This window comes from Pyxicephalus adspersus, chromosome Z, assembly GCF_032062135.1.
Source record: "Pyxicephalus adspersus chromosome Z, UCB_Pads_2.0, whole genome shotgun sequence".
NCBI lineage: Eukaryota > Metazoa > Chordata > Amphibia > Anura > Pyxicephalidae > Pyxicephalus > Pyxicephalus adspersus.
Genome location: NC_092871.1, coordinates 25406254 through 25426259, shown reverse-complemented (window position 1 = coordinate 25426259; position 20006 = coordinate 25406254). Strand labels below are relative to the sequence as shown.

Below are 20006 nucleotides of genomic sequence, written 5' to 3'. Positions count from 1 at the left end.
AAGGTTTGAACATTTAAAACAAGAACCAGAAAGAGAAACCATCCTAAAAGAATGAGAGAATGGCCTGAGGTATCATTGGAGGACTAGATAAGAAAATCCAGATGAAAGAATGTTAAGAGGGAACTATCTGTCTATATTCTATAGAGCTGACAAAGGGGGTGAACCCCACTAGAAACAACAAGAACCACTAAAGCTTTCATAGTTTAAGAAAAAGATGACCTCCACTCAATAACTTCATTATATTAAATTAGGAAGAGAACAAGCTCTGCAGCAGACTCAGAACCAGTTAGGTTCAATGGTAGATATAAACAGAATCTGTGGGGGTAGAATGAGGAACTAAGCTTGGACCTAGTAGGATAATACAAACTGAGGCCAACTGTAGCACCAAGACTGACCCTGACTGAGGGTTGGGTTTATGAAGGTGACCAGGTCACTGTAAGCAGGAAGAAGAATCAGATCAGATATTAGAGTTCCATGTCAATCTGCAGGAACCGAAGTGGGGAGATCATTTTTTTTCTTCATGCTTAATGATAGGAAAGAGCTTGCAACTCTCCACCTAGCAGATGTTATTAATGTTCAGCCCTTTAGCTTTACCACTTTCCCAGCTAAAACCAGCAGAACAACTAGTACCAGAATGGGGTATGGACAGTATGCAGTAGAGTCCAGGGACAAAACTCTAACAACAGATTTGGTAGTTGCCTGGTTAGCTCTCTTAACAGAAGGTAAATAAACTCATTTTTTAGACTACAATATCATCTTTCATCATGTTGAGCTAGAGCTTGCAGTGTATCAAGTGTAGCCCAAGTGTAAAAACTATAATTATCAGTGGTTGGAAACCTATTACTACTATTAAACAATTTCATGTAACCACAATCTATGCTACTGGTACTCTGTAGTCTTCTGCTAGTACACCTGAGGACAGAAGGTAGTACTGCTGCTTAAAAAGTAACTGTTACAGGGGTGTGGCTGGACAGCTTTCAAGATGGCTGTGTGAGACTCGAGGTCAGTCTTGAGTCTAAGCTAAAGTGACGATCAAGTAGCGTAAATTAGGGGATCACCTCCACAACTGAGCCCGGCAAGCACCAGGCAAATCCAGGGGAGACTTCTCGCCCTGCCTTATCGCCTTCTGTACCGTCCTGCTCTATGCAGAATGAGGTATGTCCAGACCCTAGCTCTCCTATAAGTGAAGACGGGGATACAGCTTTACATGTAGGCCCCGTAGCTAGAGTAGATTTAGAAAATTTTCAAGTGACGGAAGACAATTTGTCTACTTCTACCTTAAAGGAAATGTTACTTAGGCTGAAACAATCATTACATCAGGATTTACATTTGATGCTAGACAAACTTAACACCACAGTCTCTGGGTACGATAAGCAAATTTACTACATAAAAAATAGGATGGGAGAATTCTCACAGGCTCACAATGATTTGGTGGACGCGCATAAAGAAAACACAACTGAAACTGCATGGCTTAAATCCAAGCTTGCTGATTTGGAAAATTGTTCTCGACACAAAATTTTAAAGTGAAGGGTGTCCCTGAATCTATCACTCATGGGGCATTAATCCCCTATATTAGAAAGAAGTGTCACCCCCTACGGACACCCTAACCTAGCCCTGACTCCTGTCAGTATGAATGTCCCCTGATGGTGGGAATACTCATACACAGGAACCTAGGCCCTAGTAGCCCTGAATTGCCCTAGGGATAGTGACTGGGCTTGAGACTAATGGTTCCTTCCCTGATGAAAGAACCAGTGTCTTCCTGAGGCCTAGTAACAACAAAAGAACAACAAAACACCAAAAGTAATTCAACTTATCCTAATAGCAAATAGAGAAGCAGGAACTCTGGAGAGGACAACACACCAGCTCTTCACATCCCAGAAGTGAATATCAACCACATAGCATGAAGTGTGAGGCCAGACTAAATGAAGCAGCAGTAATGACCACCAGCTGCAGCTGATACAAGGGGTGTGGTCATTACAAACAACAACACAGAAACAAGTAAAAACAAAGAGACTGTCAGATAACCTCACGTGCAGCTTATCTCACAGATCTTCTAACCTCAGTCACGGAAGGGACCGTGACAAATTCGAGCCCTCTAAATAGATCACCTAAATCTCCGACGAAAGTAGTTCAGGAATGGACCTGAATTAGAAGAGTTTTATATAGCAATAAAATTGCCTAAGTTCACAACCTGCTCAAGAACTGACCACTTGAACTTTAAGAAGCTCGTCCATCACCACTATTGTAGTTGCCCATTTTACCTGGGTATTACCCAGGGGGACTGTTCTTTTTTCTTAACTCCTTCCGTTATGTTTGTTTATCCAATCTACTTTGTTATTTTTGCACTGGTTATTGTTGAAGAAGAGTGCTCATTTACGATACTAAATGAATGGGACTGTTTGATATGGTATCCGCTGTGCCCTATGAAAATTCTTAATGGAAAATGTCTCGGCAACATCATATGCTTTTATGACGTGAGTGTCTCATGATTCGCATACTCACGCTAAACACTACAGAGCTAAATAGCCCATTTAAGAGAGCCCTACTAGAAAAGGAGGTTTAACAAGTGAAAGGATAAGTTCTGTTTATTCAGGAAAATAAACCGTACAAAATCACCTAAATAGAATCTGAAGTCTTTCTCTCAAAAAGTTTTTGCAAGCATCAACAAGAAAAAATGTGGAGTTATGATAGCTATCAAGGATTCTGTACATTTTCAATATATTGATCATATAGAAGATGAAGAGGGGCGTGATATCATTCTAATATGTAAGGTGAATTCTACTCTTTTCACTTTGGTGAACCCAAAGCCATCCTCTTTCTTGGCATATCCTTGACAGCAGAATCTAACAATATGTATGAATATACTGTAACTACAAAAGATTCCTTCTATCTTTACCTACCTAATTTGCAGGTTTTATAAAACGAGAACTCTCTATGTCAGGGAGAATTGCGGCATTTAAGATCTTTCTACTCCCTAATTTTCTTTACTTATTTAGAACGGTTGTAATTCCTGAACCTAAGCAATTTTTTACTGAATCACAAAAATGATTGTCTAACTTTGTGTGGAACAAGAGAAAGCCCAGCTGTAGTCAAACGATATTAATAAAATACAGAAGGATGGGTGGCATAGGACAATGTACATCACGCCTTATTTGAAGATATTGGAGTTATTTATGCCTCATCTTAATCTTTCTGTTTGGCGTCAAATTGGGTGAACTAAAATTAAAGACTTAAATTTCTTTCAAAAACTCAAGACCTTTCAATCATTACAGAATATCTATAGCATTCATTCCAAAGAATTTTATACATTTTTTAGGGTAAGACATTTCTTACTAAAAATAGATATGCTCGCTGGACTCCCCATAGAAATGCTCAATTTACGGTATGCTTATTTCACTAAAACTTTGCTGGGGAAAAAGGGAATCAATAAATGTTATACTCTGTTTAGTCTCAATTTAGGTTTTAAGAAAGCACCACCAATGATGAAGTAGGAACAAGGGTTACAAAGTAATAATTCGATGTGGTTGGAATCATTGCGAAATACTTACCGTAGCACAAAATGTGTAGATCATTGGGATTTATACCAAAGAGTAATCAATCAGTGGTATATGACGCCAATTAGATTGGCACTTTTTTTGAATTCTAAATCTAAGAATTTGCTGGAGAGAATGCGGTAAACTGGGCACTTTATTTCATATCTTGTGGCAGTGTAAATCTGTTTGTTCCTTTTGGAACCAAGTGTTCATTCTGGTATCCGAGGTTAGTGGAAGACCCATACAACTGAACCAAGAAATGGCTATACTACATATTAATATGAACAAATTTCCCTTGGGAACAGTGGCTATACATATTTTTCTAAGAGCGAAACTGAAAATAGTCAGAAAATTGAAAAACATGGATGTGCCTAATCTATCAGAGGTAGTCCATGACCTAAATGTGCAATGTTCTTTAGAAAAAACATTTGCAATAGCACATGACAAGTACAGGAAATTCTATTTGGATTGGGAGAGATTGTTGATCTATACTAAATGTGCTATTATTATTTAATTTTTGGAATGGGGCACTCTGTTTCAATTATTGGATGTTAACTTTAGTTATTTTCATTTTATTCACAAACAGTGTTTTATTTTCATTTTGTTTGTAGACTGGTATACTATTGTTTATGTTTTATTGTGTAATGTATATTCTGTGTATAATAAATAGTATGTATATACTTTTTGTTCTTCTCTTTTTTCCCCTTTTAAGTTTGTTTTTGTGTCTGCTAAGGCTTATAGTATTTTCTTTTCCCCTAAGATATATATAGATATGATGCTTATGTATCTGTGTACTTGAATATCCTTTAATAAAGAAAGAGTAAGAACTAATAAAAAAGTAACTGTTAGAGCTTATTTAGAAGAAACCGAATATTTAAACTTTCCCTTGAAGAATGCTTGGCAGAATCATTAAACCACACAGGGCAGCCTTTCTTGACCTTTTAACAGGGGGTGGGGGGACTCTTGAAATAACTTTTAAGTCCTAGGGGTTTTCAGTGGGAAGAATGCTTCTCACATTGCTGGCCAGTGGAAAGTATTGCCCTTACAGATAGCCAAACAACATTTGTACCAGTTAAACTGCCATTAGAGGTACAAATTGCCCATTGCTCAAGAAATCCCTACCTACAATTAACCTTTAGAGGAATCCTGGGGCTCTACAGAATTCTCATTAAGAAACACTGTCACGGAGGCTTTTAAAAATAAGAACAGCTAAAGTTGAGATAAATAATATTCTGTCATTATTAGAAATTAGTTGAAGGGTAATATATAAAGGAATTCCCCTATATTCCTGGTTCCAACATGATGTGGAGGCTAAAGGAGTTTGCCTAAAATAATAAAACTAAAATTATTTGTTAAATAGTCAAACTCAAAAATGTAAAAAAAAGTTGAAAAAAGTAAAGTAAAAAGTTCTTAATATCGTAATACAACTTTTACCTCCGAGTAGTCTCCATTCTTCACATGGATTTTGGCCATGCTCTCTAGCCAGGTCTTTCTAAGCTCTGGTGTACTTGCATAGGACTTGGCCAAACTATATTGAAGATCAATCAGCATTTCAGGATCTTTCTCGTGCTCCTTCATTTGGGCTGTTGCCATAATAACAGTACGGATTCTTTTTGTCAGATCTTTGACTTCTGAAGGAAAAGCGGTGGCCTGTCAGAAGACAAATTTCAATTAGAATATATGCAATATGTGTGCAAGATTCATATATTATTTACCTATGCTAAGTCAAAGATCTCTGAATCCATTAGGGACACCTGCTTGGTAATATCTCTCAGCAAAAATGACAGATAAAACATTTCAAGAAGAATGAAGGAAACTTCATTGATATAGCAGTAATAATCGGCACATCCATGCAATAAAAGTCCAATAATGCCGATATATATAAAATGGCAAAGGACTACAAAAAAACAAAGTGGTTGAAGGCACTGTATAATTTATTAAATGTATGCATGAATGCATCAATTACTACCTGCAATTACTGATGAGATGATGACCGCCTTTCATAAAAACACATGTCCTTATTTTTTGGATAAAATTACCTGGAAATCTTTTTTATTGGTGTACTTTGGACAGTTGATCCCTCTACTCCTCCATACTACACATTAGTTTGAGTTGCTGTGGAATATTATTTATGTTTATACATTTATTAATAGGTGAGGTCTTGCCTTACTAGCATAACATAATATTTGTTCAGACATTATTTGAGTTAGGAAAGGGAGGTTGTTATGTGGAGCTTCAAATTTGTCTTCCCATGCCAAACCCAATATGGATGGTGAGTGAAACTCCCCATCCATGTAGAAAGAAACCTGTGATAAGGTCATTTTATGAATAATCTTGTGATGATTAGGCAGGCAGACAAAAATAGTTTTTAATAAAAGTTTCAACAAACATGTCATTCTGAATAAAAAATACAACTGATTTTTATGTGGCTCTACAGAAACATTTCAAACACTTAAGTTAGAAGATCTGCAAATCATATATCTTCCACTGGTAATAAGGTCTTTAAGAGAGCACCGTATTACCCTAGAAATACTAAAAAGGTAACCCTGGTCCGGGAATTCGAATTTTCAAAAGGAAACTGTTAACTGTTAAGTAGTGAAGAATATACTGTAGAAAAAAAAGTGTGATGAACTTTTAGGAATAAGGTGGAAGGGGTGCTGCACGTGAGAAAAAATGCTTTGTGACCAGTTGCAGTATAGGATTGTTACAGTGTGAATTGAAATAATGGTCCATGACTCCTGCAAAGGTAATCTGTCAGCTTCTATAGAAGAAAGTTGGAACCTTACTGATTATTGAAAACCATGCCTCAAACAATTCAAGCTTTCATGAAAGCTAAAGAAGGTGCAAAGTACTCAGTGTGATTTTGTGGGTTGATTCCATACTTTTTTCCTCATTGTTGAGTGATTTCATTATTTTTTTCCCCCTGAACAAAACGTATGCCATTATTATCAACAAGGTAATTTAATTTTTGGAGGTACGTTTCAAAAATTCAGCCGATACATAAATTAGTTTTGTCTCATACCTGAGTTTTGTTTTTTTGCAGCACAGTAAAGCAGCTTAATGAACATTCACAAAAGTAGTAATTGCAAAATTTTTGAGTTTAAAAAAGCATTTTGGATTTTTACATTACAAACTTGATTAAATGATGGGTTTATTTCTAAATGGGACATCAAAGCAAACCAACACAAAACATCCTGATGCATCAATAAAGACCACTCCTAACACACCGCAGTGCATTCTGATGCAGGCTACAATGCGGCTCATTGGAGAAGAAAGCATATGGAGACTAAGAACCTATGTATATTGCAAGAAAAAAAATACATGTTGATAGAACATACCAGTTTTCTTTTAACTTCCTCTTTGATATGACAACACCACTCTGAATTCTAAGCACTTGGGGGTATTTTTATATCCAATTTGCATTATGATTTGTTCATAGAGAGTGTTTCCATATTTGCTGTGTGTAAATTAAGCAACATTTGCACATTGGGTCAAGAAATATTTTGAACTATGTATAACTGAATAGGAGTAGTGAATGAGTTTATTGTGAACATTACTGTTGTGTGAATGGTGGCACATAAAATGTTTTATTGGTGGCACATTTGTTTAGTGTGGCCATAGCAAAATTGAATGTCCTGACTTTTTTCTAGGCGAAACTAAAGTAGATGGTGCCAAATACCCTCTGAATTTGGCATTTCATGTTTTAATCTATACTGCAGTCAGGTTATATTTTTATAGTTACAAAAAAAATAGTGCACATGAGATAGAAACGTTTTAGAAAATAATTTGCACCAGGTAGGCCCCACTTATTTACAAACTAAAACATCCACTAGCAAAATAATGTGATGAGGTGAACTCTAGAAAACCGAAACCCATACTTAGTAAAATCTACTTCAACGTGTAAGAACTGACCTTTGAAAAGCATTTTTCAAACTTGAGAAGATTTTGTTTTGTAATTTGTATATTACTCACTACATTGGAATGCAAGTTTGTAAACAGTGACTTTTGTCTTTTCTGTGTTGCAGTGCAATAAAACACACAATATTGCCTTCAGCTGTTGTCTCTTTCCATATGAGGAGGAATTACTGGAGGAGGAGATCCTAAAGCTTCTTGAACATTTAGGTTGATTGGAGCATTTTAGTTTTGCTCAACATTTTCCTAGTTTTCCCAGTACCATGTAATATATAATATCAATGTTGCAGAAATGACATGGCGTGATAAGTAGAAAGCGAAAAAGTAGCTTCTACAGATGCAATACGTAGGTACTTATTTGATGTGGAATATAATCTTTCAATTGAAAGTAAACAGTAATACAGAACCCTGTATATGGCCATGTGTTTGTCAGAGCAATTCCTGCCAAAGATTAGGATTTTTCAAAAGATTTTTAGACAAGTAAGGACATCTTAAACTTGCTTGGTTATGTATTTCATTTTTATTGAGATTTAGTTTATATAGAGATTACTGGCAAAAAGAAATTAAAACACATTAAACTGTCAGTCAGCTAAATAATGGAAGTGATCTAAACAAACAGGGTAAATAACGGCATTGGGCTTGAATACTTTGCTTGAGAGAGAAAATTCATCACTTACTTTGCAAGTGAAGAATTACTTGTATCAAAATATTTTTGTGTGTTTGGTTTACTTTATCAGATTGCTAGTAATGTTTCAACTTTTGTTTTTTTTTTATATTATTTAGTCTGTCTGTAGGAGTCTGAAGTGAACACCTCAAAGTCTGCGAGGACATTGATGCTAGGGAGGAGGATGCTGAATAGTTACACATAGAACTTGTAAGTCAAAGTAGTAAAAAATAATATTATAGATTATGCTTTTATCCTTTTAGAGTTGACCTGTTAAAGATACCTACATTGCACTTTATGGGGTCAATATACCATTCCTGCAACACCTCTCAAAGCTAACTCATTGCACTGAATGCAAAAATATCTGAAAGCAATACATTTGGTGCATTGTGTGTTCTTTTTGGGTGCTGTATGCGACGTCTATATGTACAAAGTATTAAAAAACTACAGCCTGGATAATGTTAAATTGAAGCAGCTTTAAATTATCTAAAATTTGTATTTTATTTACAAACTGTCTTCATCCTCAGCTTGAAGGTAGTGGAGGAATATGAATAAATGAACAAGACCAGCCACTAGACCTCTCGGTGTTATATATAATATATAAATAATATATAATATATAATATATATATATATAAATAATATATAACTTTTCATGAAAAACAAATTACTCCTTTTACACATGTAAATCCGGACAAAAATGAACTGCTTAGGAGGTTAATAACATAAAATACCCTTTCTCAGAACATTTTACTGAAACAAACTGAATTCAAGTGTTTTATTCACTGATAAAAGACAGGTTATGTAACCGCAATACACCCTTTTGCCTTTATATATTTCTTATTCACAAGGGGACTATTTGCACATTTGTGTAAAAAAACGTACCAATACAATCGTGAAACTTAACTAAAAGGTATAGATTGCATGAATGCAGTAACGTGGATCCTGGATGTTGATTAAAACTAATTTTAATTTTTCTACTAATGCCCCAAATGTGTTGATGATTGAGTATGAGCCTTGGGTCTGTTGGTTTGCTTGTTTCTATTGTCATAGTCAGTATAATGAATGTATTCCTTGTGTAATGACCTCCACCAAAGGATTGCATATGTAAGGTGTTTGCATCATCTAGGTGTGTCGAAGTGATGACAGGGGTGTTATTTTTATACATTTATTTAGAGACATCTAAATAAATGTATAAATAAATGAAATAAAAAAATTTTAATTACCAGTGCACACTCATAAAGGTATATATTTTCTATGGGTGTCTTGCATTTAGAAAATATTCAAAGTCAATTAAAATTAATTAAAGTCTAAAAGTTCTAGGCATACCTTACAGTTTTCTCCCCAGAAATTTTCCCAAGCTGGGTGGAAAGAAGCTGAAGGTGAGATACGGCCCCTGTATTGTGACCCAACTTTTCAGTGGCCACCCAAAAACAGCCAGGTGGTTACTGAAAACTGTTGGGTTTGGTGCACCCAGCTAAAAGGGGCTGGGGAGATCATTGCTTATACAGTTTATAAACCTTTCTCCACAAAAAACACTCACTCTCATCCAGCAACAAACTACCCAACTAAAATGAGATTAAAAAAATAACCCCCTGGATATTACCCTACTCTAGAGTCTGGTAGATATAATAAATCAGAAATATTTAAGAAGAAAAAACTGTATTTTGGACTGCTACAGACAAATTGTCCTATTATATACTATATGGTGACTGTCATTGGAGAAAGAAATAATCTGGACCAGTCGTTACATTACATTATTATTATATGTGCATACATACTGTTATAAAAAGCTTTGTTTTGGCCCAGACCCCCAAAGTCAGAGAATGTGGAGAATGGGTAATGTATATGTATATAATACAACATTTATTTATTGAAATTTTAAAGCAATTTTAAGCACCTTATTTATTAATTTATATTTACACCAATATTTCTTATGCAGCAATTCTAATAAGTCTGATGGGTGGGGTTAAAAGACATTTCTTCTTTCTTTTTTACTGCCCATCCCCAGCTTCTAAAAATCAGTGGAGATGGCTTATCTTAGGAATGCCTTATCATTATAAACCCAACATTATGGGTTGAGAAAACAGTTGCAGTTAATGTTTGAATGTAGTGTTAGGCATTGGTCTGCAAATACTATTTTCACATAAATCTAGTGTTAAAATCCTTGCATTGTGCTGCAATGTGGACCCGTCCGTACTTGACTTCACCAAAAGTTACCTTCCGGATCACAATGGAGTGTTTTCTGTCAATACCCACAAGTACTGGGGAGTGACCACATGCACCTTACTGGGTTTCCTTATGACAGGCTTACTTTAGAATTTTGAAGTTATTTGTATATTAGCTATATATCCTGGTCAGCCCATGTGTGATCAAACCTTTCTGCAAATACTTGGGTGAATCATTCCCACACTCTACTGCATAGAACTCCAAACAAAACATAAAATTACCCAATGATATGTCAACTAAAACTACAATGACTGTTTACAATACCTTCATTGCTCTGTCGCTGTTGGCAAAATTGTTAATAATGGAAAGTGATTCCTGGAATCTGGACCCACCAGTAAGTGCGACATCAGCAATCAGTTGGCTTACAGCAATTATTATCTGTGGATGAAAGATTGCATTAAAATATGAATACTATCAGAATTTACAGCAGCCATTGTAGAAGTATAGTCAATCATTAGGAAAAACTACTCATATATTCGATACCCTTGTATTGGTAGGAATGAGAAAAGGTCCAGTCCCCTACTGGATCTTTATTGCAGTCTAGGACTGCCTTGACAAAATGCAGTTAAATTTCTAGAAATGTAATTAAAGGAGTTGCTAATCTGGCCAATCACTGCAGTATTGTTTGCTCTTTTTATTTGTCCCAGTGTTGTTGCTCTCAGTAGCAAGTAGATCAAGGAATTAGTTGTCCTCTGGTCTGTACCTTGCAGCATCTCCTGCCTCCCATTAGCCGTGCAGCCTGAAATGTTCTCAGCATCCCTAGCAAATCAGTCCCTGGCTTCATCATGCACTGTCATTGACTGCTAGGACCTTGTAGCCTTTCTGCTCAGAGTCACCAGTTGCTAGTTCTAGTGTTTGGATTCGTACACACGTGCAATAATTGTCGTTGGAAACGAACGATTGACGACCGATAATCTTTAACAAAAAAAGTGCACAACAACTGGCCGACGAACCTGGAAATTCGCGGGAAACAAATGACCGTCCCGTGACCATCCCGTCGTTCAGTGATTGTGGGTGGTTCTGCGGTACACTTTCTCTGGTACACGTCACTACCTGCATCATGCAAACGATCGTATCTAATGTGTGTACATTATTGGTGGATTATATTTAAACAATCGTATCATTACAGCAGAATTGTGCACTATGCGATCGGTCAAAATAATCGTGCATAATCATTGATCGGTCGTCAACCGTTCGTTTTGCAATGATAATTATTGCACGTGTGTACGTAGCCTTAAGCTTAGCTGGCCTACTGCTGGTGTGTTTACCTGTGGGATTACTATTGCTGACTCTGCCTGTTTTTTACCACTGCTCTGCCTGTTTTTAATTTATCACCTTGTGATTAATTGCTGCTCAGACTGACTTTTGCCAGTTTGCCTCGTTTGGCAGACTGATTACCGATGTAGGACGCCTGGCTCTGTATTCTAGACTCTCCCATACTATGTTATCTCTGGACTCCTGAACCTCAGCCAGTCCTTCCGCAGACTCCATTCTTTGCACACAGATATTTATTTGCAGACATTCATAGTAACAGTAAACACAACACTCGATATAATTTGTTTCAAACACTGTGTTAGCAATTCTTTGAAGATAGTTTACAAACACAAATTAGAAGCTTAACACAAGACACCAGTATACAACAAGTTGATTAAAGCACTGAAATCCTATCATGCACCCAACAAGATTTATATCAGTGTATATTCGAGTATATTGGGTACTAAGTTAATGCCATTTAAGGCTACTTTAAAGTGTAAATAAAAACTACCAAGAACCTTTTTTTTGGCTTAGTTAACTACAACATTCGGATAATTTTTTTTTTCTGCTCTGTTTTTGTTCTGTTGTGGGTATTTTAAAGGAAAATACTTAATAGATAATACGTAATAAACATATACTGCATATGTTATATTTTCCTAATTTTCCCCAACATACATTTATATTGCTTCACCAGCTTATCATTGTTTTATTTCCCACCTCAACTAATCTGCTAGTGACCTTTAGCTTTTACTCATGTAAAGGTCCCCCATTCCTGTCCTTTATTAATATTCCAAACAAAATTATACTTCTCTAATTGAAGTTTCAAGTATACTTTAAAAATAATTATCTTAGAAGACATTGAAAAATTGTTTCAAAAATTTTCTTAAAATCTCATGCATGGTGGAATGTACAAGTCACTTTTAGGTATATTTGATTAATGTGTAATCCAATAAAATGTGTAGTTACCCAACATACTTATTAACTGTAACTGGCTTTAACTATAGTCAAGTAGCTGAATTAGGACTGACTAAATAATAAATAAATAAAAGGTTTGTTTAATAACTTACTTGTAAATGGGTCCTCAAGAACGTCCGTCTCTTGGTGAACTCAAAATTGCTCCTCATAAGGAGATAAAGGAGAGCCGATGCCTCATTTCTGGTGGAGTTGAGTTTTGATGTGCAGCATTTGAGAACTTCATAGCAAAATGCTGCACACATATCCACTCTTCCTTTAAAGAATGCTGATGGAAACTATCAAAAGAAGGTAAAAATCATTATACCAAAAATAAAGGGAGTATGCATCGTATTAAGTTGGTAGGCAAATATGCATATAATTATTTTATTCCCCTTGGATAACTTTACTTGAAGAGCTGCCGGTGTACAGAGACGTGCAGCATTACATTGTGTCTGATTCCACACTGCATATAGCAATTTCAGGATTGTTGGCTATAACCAGTGGAAGTTATGGCTTCTACAGGGTAGGGCTTGGGAAACAATGGGCCTGATTTATTAAAGCTCTCCAAGGCTGGAGAGAATACACTTTCATCACTGAAACTGGGTGATCCAGCAAATCTGGAATGGATCTGGTCCAGAATATAAAACACTTGCTAGCAAACAATAAGTGACTTTGAAAAAAATCATTCTAGGTTTGCTGGATCACCCAGGCTCACTGATGAAAGTGTATTCTCTCCAGCCTTCAGCCAGCTTTAATAAATCAGGTCCAATGAGTACAACAAGCCAAGTTAAGTTAAAGGAAATTAAAAAGTCTTCCAATGAACAGTGGAGCCTTCTATGCAAAAATAAGGGTATTATTATTCAGATAGGCCTAAAATACTGGGACTGCAGTAAATACCCCCACATTTTCCTTTTATGTGTGAGTTGTGTATTGTAGTTTATGATTAGTAAACTTACCTTGCTAATAAAGGATCTGAGTGATGCAAAGACATGCTTTAAACATATCTCTGATTGTCCGTTTTTCAGAAAAGCCAAATAAATATCAAATACTTTTTTCATCAGTGGGTTGTGACAGTCAGAGTTGAGTAGCTGAGTCTACAAAAATCAAAGAAAATGTATATATAAAAACAGAATTAAAGATTTGGCTGTAAAAAATAAAAAGCCACTCTCCAGACACTACAATATTGTACAATAAATAAGGATCCATTTTCCAAAGCAAAATGCAGAGCAGTGAGGAAAATTTGAGACAGGTATACAGTATGAGTTTGTAGATCTCCCCCAGATGTTCCATGATAGCACAGAGGAAGAATAAATCCTGGCTGTAACCCATTTCATTTGCAATGCATTGAGTGTCAGTGGGACAACTGCCCCTTACATTAGTAGTCAATTTGAAGAATGTTCCGCTTACAGTAGCAGTCTGAACCCCCCCCTTTAAAGACAGCTCATATGATATTCTGTGTCATGCTGCTAGCTCTGCCAAATAGTGTTGGTTTAAGAACTATGCAAGCTCAGCAATCATCCACAACTCAAGGAACCTCTAACAACCTTTAGGTTGCTTCAAAAGTTAGATGTACATACAAAAAATAGAATTGCTTCAAAAGTTAGATCTACATAGATACATATTGAACAATTAACCTGAATTACTGTAATGCTCAACTCTATCAGTAGGATTTTTGCTGAAATACTAATTAAAAATGTCCTCATTTTTATTTGATTTTTTTGTAATACCCAATCTATTAAAACCCTAAATATAGTATGGGTACCTTAAGCTCCCGGTTGCACATACAGAAAATTGGTTAATTATATGTAGACTTACTGAACCCTCTTGGGATATCTTTGTCACACATCCTAGGAGGCTGCAGAAAGTCATTCTGCATGCGCAGTGGAGCCAAGAGCTAAATCATCCTTGTCTATTTAATCATCCTAGCCAATATAGAAATAATGGGGAGCTCTACAGACTTTTAGTAATTTTGTTACAGGAAAGGGGTGGAAGACAGTAAGTGAAATATAATTTTCAGCTGGAAGGTTATCTTTATTAAAAGCTAGCTTGCCAACATCTTAATGTCTTGGAGGCATGCTGTGTTTTAAGTAGTTATGTTTATTGCATCTGTACCCTGAAGGTCTGAGAGAAGAAGGAGATGGTATCCAGGACAGTTAAAGAAACTTCAGTGCTGCAATTTCCTTCCAACAGTGCCTGATGTAATATGTCTGCTTCTGTGACACCTGTACCTGTTATAATATAGATAGAGAAAAAAGCAATTAGTAAAGTTTGTGCTGTCAACATTTATTTCAATACAATCGCAGGCAAAATTTCCACTCTAAACCATACTCGAAAATAAGCCACCTAAAATGCTAAATGTTAAATTTCTTTATCTAGACATTTCACTGTAAACCTATATTGATTAAAACAGTAATGTTATATATGGTATTTGTGTGTACACACAAACACACACACACATATATATATGTATTATATATATATATATATATAGTTTTTCTTGATTTTGATTTAGAGTACTTACCTTCTCTTTCCTGATGAAGCAGACTCAGTTCTGTGAAACGTGTTGAAAGAAAATCGCTTATACCTGTGCTGAACCTCATCAAAATGATGTTCCAACAATAATATAGGTACTTAAGTGATGAGGAGGTATTTGTTACAATGTACAAATGTTTTATATTATACGTTTTATTATTTGAAAATAAAAATTGGTCCCAATGAAAATACTTAATATATATGTAAATGTATAATTTGTATTTATGTTGTTGATTTATTACTACTAAAAATCCCTTCTGAAATGTGGGTAAAATGTCTTTTCCCTATAAATTTGGCAACAAATTAGATAGATTTCCAGTAATACCTAAAATGTTAAACTAAACTTAGCTGAGGCGGATTGATGTTAGACTTTGATAGACCTTCTAGATTTTTGCCGGAGATAAGCACAACAATTCGTCTCAGATGACAATCATCTAACATGTGTATGTAGCTTAGGAAACTAATTCGTTTTAATTCACTCACCTTCTGAACACAACTCCCCACTGCTGGTGGGTTAGGAGTCTCTGGCTCCCAACCATCACATGACAGTATATCCAGTATATCATCAAGTCAAGTATATCAAGTCAAATGTTAGCGGAACATTGGTTTGGTGCTAACTGGCATTTATGGCTCTTTTGGGATTTGTACCATATCAGTTAACAGTTGTGCTCGTCTCGAAAATCCAACATGAGTCCCCTGATGTCAATCTAACAAGGACCGATCAAAAGAACCACTGTGCTTTTCTATAGGGGGGATCACAGTGTGGTGGCATTTTACTCATCACCCCCTTTCCCCCCCCAGTATAGAACAGAAAAGCACTCTGTGTACATCACTTGTTCATTCATCTGCCAATGGAAATGATCATGTAAGTAACCTGACACATGTACAAGAGTGATGTAATACTCTTCCATGTCAGTGGGTGGCAGTAGGTAGCTTTATTGCCATGTTTATTCTTAGAGATTAGAATTAGCTACAGAGTGTCATTTTGTAACATTTTTGATTATTGGGTGCCACAGGATTTTTCAATGTAAAAAAATGTGCCGTGGCTGAAAAAAGGTTGAAAAACACTGGCCTAGAGTGATTACATTTCCCCTCATCTTCGGTCAAACTTCCCTGGTATTATCAGACAAGTAGCACTGTTCATTGATATCAGTTCAAATTACAGAACTGACTTTCTGCTGTGCTCATCTACTGCACAAACATACCTAAGCAGTAAAAAACTGTGAGAATGTGTTAAATAGCAGTCCTGCTTGGACTTTGCTGTCTTTATAGCGATCATAGCAAGTGAGCCATCTTCCAAGCACTTACTATGGTTTAATGTGAAGGAACTCTCTAGGCTGCTAAGATGCAAGCGTGAAGCTCCCGTTCTGCTCCGCAGTGCCGGCATAGTTTGAGATTTCCTGTCGCCTGCTACAAAATGTTTAGATGGCCAGACATCCTGAACCCTAGAAATATAACAAGAACATCATTACCTATTAAGGCAGCACAGACCAATGGTTTATATCATGTTTATTTTAAAAGCAGACACTCCTACCAAACAAATCATATCTTTTAACAAACAGTACAGTATATTTGGCTGGCCACTGGTCAATGACAATGAGAAAATACAGAGATGATTTATTTAGGTCTTAAAGATTCAGATTTTGTGTTTTTACAGTAAATGAACCTAATTTAATAAAGATATCCAAACCTGGAGAGGACACACTTTTATCAGTGAAGCTGGGTGATCCAGCAAACCTGGAATGGATTTCTTCAAAGTCATTTGCTAGCAATTTTTTTGAATTCTGGACAGATCTATTCCAGGTTTGCTGGATCACCCAGCTTCACTGATCAAAGTATATCATCTCCAGCCTTGTAGAGCTTTAATAAATCAAGCCCAATTTCTGAGCATTGTTATAACACTAGTAATGATAAAATAATAATTACAGAGCAGGGTAAACTAAGAGTGCTATGCATCTGTAAACTAAGTCTTATGTGTGCAGCTTTTCTTTTAAAAAAAAGATGTAGATGCTTAAAATGTTAATATGTATTAAATTTTACAAGCCATTCATGCAGCAAATTCTTGTAGCTTTACCAACATTATTTGATTAATAAGCCAGAAACAATATAAGCAAAACTACAAAGTTATCTAGGACACCGAATCCCTTTATTAGTTTACAGATAGAGATCAGAAATTATTAGAAAAAAAATCACACACCACAAAAGAAATACCTAAATGACATTCACACTTTTTTCTAATCAAGCTTTATTGGAAAAATGTGTGAATTCTTTGTAAAAGCTGTGTGAATGTATAGAGGTTTCACCAAACATCCCCTGGTGGGAAACTTACCAATGTCAATGTGTTTTTAATGGCAACGATTAATTCTCTAGAATGTTTGGTGAGTGTGAGATTCATGCTTTATACCTAGATCCCCTCAGTGTTACTGACATATTATTCTATATTTTGCATCACTTATAATGATACTAAATTCTAGCACAAAGCATTGCAAAATTCTTTCCAAATGAAAAAGAGATTTGTTTACCATGAAATAAAGTTTAATTAATAAGGAAAATTAATAAAAAAGAAAAAAAAACTTTACATTTTAAATTGATAATAATAAAAGTAACATTTGCAGAAACACAGCTAAAGGGAGAAGGGGAAAGCAGTAATATGGGCTGGTTATAATTACCTAAAGGTTAATTAGGAAAAAGGTATATTTACTTTTTTACTGGTAGGGTGCTTTAGATGTCATTCTATCCAGATCAAAGGCAGATGAATAGAACAGAGTAAATACAATGTAACAGTAAATTTGCACTGTATTCTTTAATTACTCTTCTGAACAGTGCTGACAATTGTTGCCCTATGCTTTATTTTTCGAAGTGGTTGCAGATGCTTTGGACAGAGAGCTTAACAATACCAGCCTTCTTTCTTCTCTAGTGCAGACCTAAATTCAATTTATTTAGAGGTTTGGATAAAGTTTAGCTTTAAATACCAATTTCTGTTTGGAATGTTCTATTACTCTTCTTCTGAATGCACGTTTTTTAGGATAAATAATTTTTCTCAGCTTTCTACCAATTGGTCACGTGAGCCATTGGGGTCCTTTCACCACTCGTATTCCTTCTGGTATTTGATCTTTGCTCCTGTAGTGAATGGCACTCAAAGAAAGATGTGTTAGCACTACTTAATTGTGGTATTGTAAAGCTACAATGGTGTGATGATGCACTCCAATGTAGTGGTTCCATGATATCTGGGCTCACAAAAAGTTGGTTGAATGATGCTGGACATTATTTAGCTCAAAGGAAGAATAAAAGCACAAGAAAGTGCTGTAAGTTTTGAGGGATAGCACCAATGTGGAGATAAGTAATGCTGTAAAATCTGCATTTTTTATAATGCACTAAGCATTGGTTTACTGTACTTTTTCCTGCAAAGTGTTGTTGGGCTTTAACTGATTTTGATAATGTATAAAGTGGTGATTTTATTACTGGTAAACATGTTTCCACTCTTCTAAATTCCTAATTTACACGTCTTTCTAATGGATAATTCATAAAAAAACTGTATTGTGCAAATTATATACTTGGCCACAGAACATGTTTGTTCATTTTACATGGTCTAGACTTCAAGGCTTCAGCATTCTTTATTAAAGTCTTTACAAACCTTACGTGTGGCAAAAAGATTATTTCTAAGCGCTTTCTGACCACTGACCCTCCTCCAACTTGATGCACAATTTTTTCCCCTTTATACTTTTTTTGTAGATACTTTGTTAGTCATTTTAACCACCAACTTAGCAACTGAATAAATGCTGTTGTACCATAAAAAGCAGATGGTCTTATTCAAAGTCACTGCTCATTGGAGAATCATACAAAAACTAAAATAAAAAAAAAAAAACTTAAAAAAGACAAATTATGGGCGTGAAGACAAAGCTTACATTTAATGTTTAATATTTTATTAGAGACACCTGCCCCAAACCTTAAAGAAAAAACTAAGGTATCATAATTGCTTACTTGCACTGATGTTCCTTTCAATAAACTATTAATCACGTCATAGCCTTCTCCTTGTTTAGGAATATCCAATGGTATATCTAATACCTTTTGTGCTGGCCTAAATCCTCTGCCTTTCCTCTAATCTTCCCTTTTATGTAGCTGCTTAGTGAGGAGTAAATGGGAATACCATTGAGCTTGTGTCTTTTTTTAAGCAGAGGTTCCTGGAACCCTAGAAATCATTCAGAAGGGATCCTTGAGTTGTGACTGATTACCCTCCTATTTTATGGTGACTGCACATTCCCAGGGCCGACACCATTGCCAGCCAGTCGCAGGACACCAATGATCTTTTTTACCTTTCTGTAAGGGTGACATTATTTACACTGCCCACTGCTGCATGGGGCACTTTTCTCCACTTGCCCCCAAATAACTCATTCCAGCGGGAGTTACTCAAGACCTAAAAATAATTTCAAGGGCTCCTTTGGAGTGAAACCGTTGAGAAAAACAGCCACAGAGTGTCACTTCAATAGTTTGATGGGATTCTGATATCAGGGCTTTTGACTACATAAGCGAGATTCTTACAGGAAAATATCAGGAATTAATGAATCATTTTAAATGAACAGATATTCCTATGAAAAGATTGATGTTAAAATGAATGGTCTGTTGGTATGTTGGTAGGGTCCTTTTAAAATAAAATAGCCATTTTTAATTTTTTGTTATAGTACATATATTATGAATTATTTATTTATTTTATATTTCTATTATATATAACATTTATATTATATAAAAAACACTGTTTAGACAATAAATACAAATGTATTCAAAAAATATTGATATATTTGTATCTATTCTGTTTCATTCATCTATAGTTCTATAGGCTTCTATGTTTTAAAAATGGCATTTTAAGGTGATTTTTAAAATAATGGTTGTTATATTGTGCCCATCTTCAGAAAAGATTTTCCCTGGTAATGC

At 35.5% G+C, this 20006-nt stretch overlaps 1 protein-coding gene across 1 annotated transcript in view; it reads right to left on the bottom strand.

Moving 5' to 3' along the window:
* Positions 1 to 20006, bottom strand: part of DOCK11 (dedicator of cytokinesis 11) — a 149761-nt gene that overhangs the window by 47801 nt on the left and 81954 nt on the right. Inside the window, exons 38-43 of the mRNA XM_072431514.1 lie at positions 16386 to 16522; positions 14658 to 14773; positions 13502 to 13639; positions 12659 to 12841; positions 10602 to 10715; positions 4968 to 5183 (exon numbers count right to left, since the gene is read on the bottom strand). Coding sequence (XP_072287615.1) covers positions 4968 to 5183; positions 10602 to 10715; positions 12659 to 12841; positions 13502 to 13639; positions 14658 to 14773; positions 16386 to 16522 — 904 coding nt within the window. The remainder of the gene's footprint in view (positions 1 to 4967; positions 5184 to 10601; positions 10716 to 12658; positions 12842 to 13501; positions 13640 to 14657; positions 14774 to 16385; positions 16523 to 20006) is intronic.